Genomic DNA, 7,221 nt, shown 5'->3' with positions numbered 1-7,221 from the left:
TTTTTTTTTTTTTTTTTTATGTAAATGAAGAAATGAGTCATAAGAGATGTCCTACCCAGATGTTAATAATTAGTGATTCTTATCTTGGCATTTACTCCATGACTTGTATAAGGGTTGCTTCCCATTTCAATACTTCTGGGTCAAATAAACAATGAATCCTACTAGAAACAAAACTAGAAGAAGCCTTTCATTTTGGAATTCAACATCCCAATTTCCTCATGTTTTAATTTGTTCATTTATCTATTACATTCATGTCTGATTATCATGTGTAACTTTGCAGTTGCTTCAGAGTACAAGGATGTTAATCTTGTATGGCAGTTAATTTCAAACCTCTCTCCCTCTCTTTCTTTTTTTTAGAATCAAGTTTTTTACTGGGAAATGCCCAGATTGTGGATTGGCCTGTAGTTTATAGTAATGACGGTTTTTGTAAACTCTCTGGATATCATCGAGCTGACGTGATGCAGAAAAGTAGCACTTGCAGGTACGTACCCTCTGCCTATTTGCAAAGCAATTCTGTGTATCGAGTGAAAATTAATACTGTATTGGGTGGTATGTTTTATCTCAAAAACCTTTGTTTAAAAGCCAAACTGTTTACGATGCCGAAGCAGTCTGTATAAGTTATAGCTATAAAGGTTTTGTGTCCTGATTAGCTTATCCATGACCCGATAAAGCCCTTAAGCAACTGTTTAGCTACAAGCAAACGAGTTACTCCATTGAACTGAATAGGTGGTTTCACTGAAGCCAGTGGAACTGCTCGGGTACTCGAAGGTAAGCACGTACCTGTATGGCTTGTTAGACCAGGGACAGAGTGCTCATGATCTCGTAGGTTCAAGCCCTAAATAAAAAGAAAAAAATTCTTATGATACAGATTTGTCTTTAATCTGGTACGTTGTTTGGTACCAAACATGCTTTGAAGGTGAATAAGCTTTTCTTTTAATTAGCTGCCGGGTCTGAGTTCTTAAACTCATAACGTACTGTGTAGCTTTTGGTAACTGTACAAATGTTATGAACAGTAAATGGAAGAAGGTGTATTTTGTGCAGGGGGAACATTAAAAACCTGAATAAATCTTCCTTTATTTCAGAATGAAGGTGATTTTTAATAGCATTCCAAAAAAAAAAAAGGAATTATTAAGACTCTGGGCCTATTTTTCCCTTCACTTTTAATTATTTACAGTTCCTACCTGTATGAGTGAGATTAGAATTAGGCCCTGTCATGAGTTTTAAGGAGAAATGGGGTATTTAAGTTTAACGAAGAGATTTCTGTCCATATGCATGGTAGGAGTTTTTTCTTGTTTGTGTTTTTGGGTTTTTTTTTACAAGTTCCCTCCTGATTTCCTTTAGTTGTTAAGTCAAAAGGGACTCTTCTCTGGTCCATGTTCACCTTCACCCCCATAATGTTCAGATTGCATCCCTGTGTTATCAGATGAACAGTTATGCTGTTGGGGGCATTTGTCTGCAGGAGTTTCAGGATGTAGTCCTTGTCCCCTACTTTTGTCAGAAAAGAACAGCTGTAATTTATGGTCATAAACCCTTACAACTAGGACAGGGGTTGGCATTGTCCAGCCGTGGCATGTCCTGAAGCACCCTGGGCATGCAGTGGGGCTAGGGAAGCTCCATGACTGGACTGCTTTTTTAGGGGTGTGTGAAATGGACCATATTCAATTCAGATTTGGCCCAAATTGGGGATAGTGATTTGATTAGTTGATTCAGATCACTGTCCCTGATTCAACTCGGCCGAATCCAAATCTGAAGATTCGATGCTGATACAGGGAAACAGCGATTCAGACATAGACACAGCTTTAAATTTTTTTTCTACATACCTCGAGGTACTAGGCATGGGTCATGAATGCTGTGATGCTGGGGCGGATGGAGTGTCCCACAGGACTGCGGCGGGCCCCCTGTGTGCTTGGTGGCGAATCCAGAAGTGGACTGGAAGTACTTCCAGGTCTGCTGCCAAGCGGCGATCATCCCTAGACCCAAGAGGCACCAGTCACTGAGCCGGGGGGGAGGAGGTTCAGCAGGGCCCCCCCGCGCGCTCCCCAGCAGCCCTGGAAGTGGACTAGAAGTACTTCTGGTCCACTTCTGGGTCTGCTGCTGAATGTGCTGAGGACCCTCCCTGCCTCCTGTGGGATGCTCCATCTGCCCCAGGATCACAGCATTCACAAGCTGCCTGGTACTTTGAGGTACGTAGAAAAAACATTTAAAGCTGTGTCTGTCTGCATCATCAGATCTCTCTGAATCAATTTGGAGGGCTCCGATTCGATTTGGAGAGATTAAAGGGCCTCCTGATTCGATTCAGATTCGGAGATTCAGCCACCGAATTGGGCTGAATCTCTGCCAAATAGAATCAGGGACCGAAGCTTTGCACAGCCCTACTGCCTTTCTAGGCAGCTCAGGTGTAGGTGTCTCCTGGTTGCTGCTGCCACTGGCTCCAGCCCCGCAGTACCGATGAAGACCTGCCCAGCACAGCCCTGACCTCATCCAGCCAGGCTCAGCAGCAGCAGTGGCAGCCAGGCAGAAACTGCTGCTCAGTGTGGGGGGAAAAGTGGCTCCTGCTTCTCACTGCTGCCAGGCCTTTCCTGCTGTAGCCACCCAGAACCTACGCTGGGCTGCCTTGCGTCTGCTCTGTGCTGCCACTGCTTCCCTGCTGGGCAGCTGGGAGGTGGCGGTGACAGTGGTGGAGACGCAGGGCAGTCCAGTGTGGGCTCCTGGTGGCTGCACCAGGAAGGTCCTGGCATCAGTGAGGGGGAAGGGTTGCTTTTCCCTTTGCTTAGCAACAGTTTCTGCTCGGCTGCAACCACTGCTGCACCTGGGTGGGCGAGTCCAGAGCAGGTGTGGGGAGGCCGGGTTGGGGCTGTGTGGCACAGGTCCCCACCAGTACCGTGGACCTGGAAAGGGAGTCCAGCTGCAGAGCCACCCAGGAGGCAGCAGATGTGCGATGGGCGGGTGGCACGATGTGGAGCAGGTGTGGGACAGGCCAGGTTGGGGTTGTACGCACAGCTTGTGGCTAATCCATTCCCATGGGAGTGAGTCCAGAGCAGGCATCAGGTGAGGCTGGGGCTGCACGCTGTTGGCAGGGGTGAGGAGGCACCGCAGGGTGCTTGGGCTCTGGGTTGTTGCAGGGTGGGGATGAATGCTGACTGGAGTTGGGGGGTTCCCATGCACACCCCTGAAAACTCCACAACCACACCCTCCACCTCTCCCCACATGCACCCCCCAACACAGACACCCACATGCTTTTGGGGGAGCCCCACTCACTGCTACGTGCACACATCCCACCACACATGCACAACCCCGATGCACACCCCACCCCTACTTCCAGCTCTCCTCCCCTTCTACACACCCTACAGCCCCCCACAAACTCCCCACACCCACCCATCCCCACAAACACACTTCCCATAAACCCCCCGTACCTATCTATATCCACTCACTTTCCCACATCCTCCCCCATACATATACTCCCACACCCCCTACACCCTCACAACATGCAAGAGTAAGACTTCATTTTGAGCTATGATGCAGTCACCTCTGTATACGCCACAAACACACAAATCAGGACAAACTTTTTTAAAAAAATGAAATTAAAAAATGTACTTGTCAATGTTTGGTTTTTAGTATATAATTTGTTTTTTTCCGGTTCTAAGATGGCAAATGCCCTTCCCAAAAGGAGTACTTCTGGGGGCAAGGGGAGGGATGTCTGGTGGCAAAGGTTAAGGGGTGGGACTTCCAGTCCCAAGTTGGTGGCCAAGGGGTGGGGCTCCCCTTGCAGACCTTGACAGCTCACCAAAACTCGTTACATGGTCCTGCAGCTGAAATAATTGCCTGCCTCTGGCCTAGGAGGTCCTCTGGAAGAGAGTTTTCATCTCTGGGAGGTACTCAGTGGGTGGGATAAGCAAACTGTAGGTCCCCTGAACAATGGGGATTAATGTGCTTTGGATCTGCAACCATAACCCTGAGAGACTTTCACTGACAATAGGTTACAACAGAGCAGGCTACCTGTGAGCCATGAGGAAGGAGGGGAAATCTTCCCGGTTCAAGATTACTTTGAGTAACCAGGCTTCTTGTAAGGGAGGTGGGCATGCATTGTCACCGTGAAATAGTAATATATGGGTTATAGCAGTCAAATCAATGAACTCATTGAGACTGCAAAGTAAAACCCTACGTAATATTATACAGCGGTGCTCAACCTATTGGCCCTGCAGGCCAAATGAGTGGGTTGAGGCTGGGCCATAGGCAGGACAGAGTCCCAAGTGGCAGGTTTGGGTCCTAGGGCCCAGCACCACCCCCTTCCTGCCCTGAATGCTGGGAGTGGTCCCTGGGGGCCCAGTGCCACTTCTCCCTCTGGAATTGGGCCCCTGGGACCTGGCACTACCCTGACCTGACCACCCACCTAGTGCTGTCCCCACCTTTCCACCAAATGCCCCCAGCCTTGCACCCTGGGTGTGCAGGGCCCAGGGCTCCCCAGGGTTCAGAAATCTGGCAATGGGGGAGTGGTGCCGGTGCTTTCTCACTGCCACAGTTTTGGACCCGTGGTGGAGCCCTGCAGGCCAGGGGTTGCGCACCCCTGCTTTTACATAATTCCTTTTTTATACTTCTGCTACTGTCTCTACTTCTTACAGTGTTTCATATCAGCTATTGTTTGCTTGCCAGGCCTTTTGAATGCATATTAAACCGAGGACCAAGACAGAACAAGCACTTAGCTCAGCACCTGTCAAAACATGAGGCCTTGACAATTCTTCTCCATCTGAAACGGAGAAAAGGGACCACAATTTGTGTTCCATAACGTTGTGTTTGGATGTAGTGTTTGGAGCTGTCTCCTACCTCCTGTCTCTAGGACGTAAACGTTTACGTAGAGTTTAAATCCGTGCGGGGTCTTGCTTTGAAGAGCAAGATGTTCAATGTGTTGAACACCCATGTGTTGGTTCTCTTTGCAGAGATGAATTCTGCCTACATGTGAAGTTAAACTGTAGGGCAGGTTTATTTTTAGCACTTTGCTTCTGCAGTCTGTATATTTAGTAGCAGCTTTTTCCTTAAAGGCTGGAAGGCACCCTTTTCTGTGCCTGATTCTTGGTGGAATCACTGTGTGCAGTGCAGAAGAGCCAAGCACGGGGGGCGGGGGAGCCTGAGGGCCTGGCCCCCCTCGGGAAGAGGGCTGTCACTTGAAATGCGTAAACCTTTCCACATCTCCATCATCTTAGGTCCCGTGGCAAAAATAGAAGTGCAGTGTGGTGATTGCTGTTCGTTCCAGGGCCTAGCAATGCTGCCTCAGCAGAAGTCCCAGTTTTTGCTGGAATTCTCAACTAGGTGCAATGTGCAGTAGAAAACCCCTTGAGACAGGAACAGATTTGAGATTCTCACTAATAAGGAGTTTTGCTACTGAATGCAGTAGGAAACAAGTTTTGGGCTGTTTGTGTCTTTTTAAGGTTTGCTGACTTGAACATGTGGGGCTTAGAATAAGAAATGATGTGTGATATTTTGTGTATCTGGAGGAGGAGTTGTGAAGACGATAGCCCAGAAATGTCTGTGTGCTTTTTAAAAAAATTGTTGAGACATGGTGCAGTTATTTTACTTTATTTTCTAAATTAGGGTCTCAGTCTACATTTGGCAAGACAGCTTGCTACATTGCATATGCCCAAAATAATTTTATTTGATACATAGCATTAAATGAATTAAAGCAAAGCAGATTAATGGGATGAAAGTACTTATTATTTTCTTTAAGAAAGTGGTGTGTTTTATAGCTTTGAGTGCAAAAATGTGTGTACACGCACAGAAATATAACTTCAGAACCTGTGCCTGGATGCTCAGGATCCAGTTGAGCTGTGCTTGGTGCTGGCCCTGAGTGAAATGAAAGACCAAGGTAGCTTTGTCCCACCTTTGTAGTTGTCCAGTTCAGAAGTGGGCCAGCTTCAGTCCCATTATGAATTACAGCAGCCTCAAAAAGCCCAGCACTGGGCTCTCCCAGGTACTGGGAATAGCTGGTGTATAGAGATGCATTGGTCATATCCCTTTGCTGTCAGTCAGGTCCCTTACCCAAGATGTGCTCTATTAGGTCTTCAGCACCTCGGGATATCATTTTGCACTGGCCATTCATGGTTGGCTGGGTCCCGTGGCTGCATGGTATCTTTGTAGTAGCTGGCATGGGCATGAGAATCAGACTGCCAGAACTTTATGCTATGTATTTATCTTTGTATGGCACATGGGACACCAGAAATTGCATGCCTAATTGGGTGCACAATAGCAGGGGGACACAGAAAAGATTTCCAGCAGGTGGAACTTGAGAGCGGATGATGCCTTCTGCTTCCAAGAGATTTCCCCTGGGATGGCTTGAGGGGCAGTTGCAGCTCCAACCTGTTTAAATGGCAGCTGCACATGCAAAAGCCTCTCTGCTCTCCCTGGTACTAACTGCTGAAATTGCACTTAGGAAAATAGTTCTCTTTGGGTACATTTTAGCACATGCAGATATAGGGCTTCTTGAATACATTACAGAGAGATGTTCTAAAACCTTTTGAAAACTGTTTGATATGGTTAGGACAAATGCTCATTTCAAAACTCAACCTTATTATTCACAGTATTCATTGGCAAGGATTCTGAACACGCACCCAGTGAGTGACTGGTTAGTAAAGCTGCCCCTGGCACTTCTCACCTGGCATTTATTTCATTCCTGTCTTCGGCTTGTTCCCTCCCTCTTGCACGTCAGAGCTTGGCACGGTGCTGGGAATGGCTAGTGATACTTTTCAGAGGAAACCAGAGCTTTCCCAGGTCTCACTAGGGCACTTTGCATGGGTGTTTTCCTCCGTCTGTACAGTAGCAGGGAATCGGATTTCTTTATTGAATGGATAGTTTTTTAGGCAGCATTGATGATGAGACTGCCATAATGTTCTACCCCGTGTTACCTCGAGTAGGGAGGGAAAGGACTGCAGCTGTTTCAAGTTGGATAAAACTTCTTCAAATGAAATGCTGGCTTCATTGAAGTCAATTGCAGAACTCCCGTTGACTTCAGAGGGCCAGGATTTCACCCTTTGTGTCTGGTGTATTACAGTTACTGCTCAAGAAGTCTTAAGCTTGGCATTGGGATGATACTGGTTTGACCGGATTTTCATTACAGTAAGGCCTCTTTTTACTGTGGCAGTATTGTGCATAAAAGCCTTAGTGTGAATGAAAATCAGACCCACTGAGCTTTGAGGGTCTCTGAGCCCCTATATACCCCCCCCCCCCCCCCCC

At 47.3% G+C, this 7,221-nt stretch overlaps 1 protein-coding gene across 1 annotated transcript in view; it reads left to right on the top strand.

The window, feature by feature from the left end:
- Nucleotides 1-7,221, top strand: part of KCNH5 (potassium voltage-gated channel subfamily H member 5) — a 287,028-nt gene that overhangs the window by 606 nt on the left and 279,201 nt on the right. Inside the window, exon 2 of the mRNA XM_019519890.1 lies at nt 358-481. Within this exon, the coding sequence (XP_019375435.1) occupies nt 358-481 (124 nt within the window). The remainder of the gene's footprint in view (nt 1-357; nt 482-7,221) is intronic.

Source organism: Gavialis gangeticus, unplaced genomic scaffold, assembly GCF_001723915.1.
Source record: "Gavialis gangeticus isolate Ggan-Ray unplaced genomic scaffold, GavGan_comp1, whole genome shotgun sequence".
Taxonomy (NCBI): domain Eukaryota; kingdom Metazoa; phylum Chordata; order Crocodylia; family Gavialidae; genus Gavialis; species Gavialis gangeticus.
The sequence above is the reverse complement of the archived record's forward strand: the minus strand, read 5'-3'. Positions and strand labels throughout refer to the sequence as shown.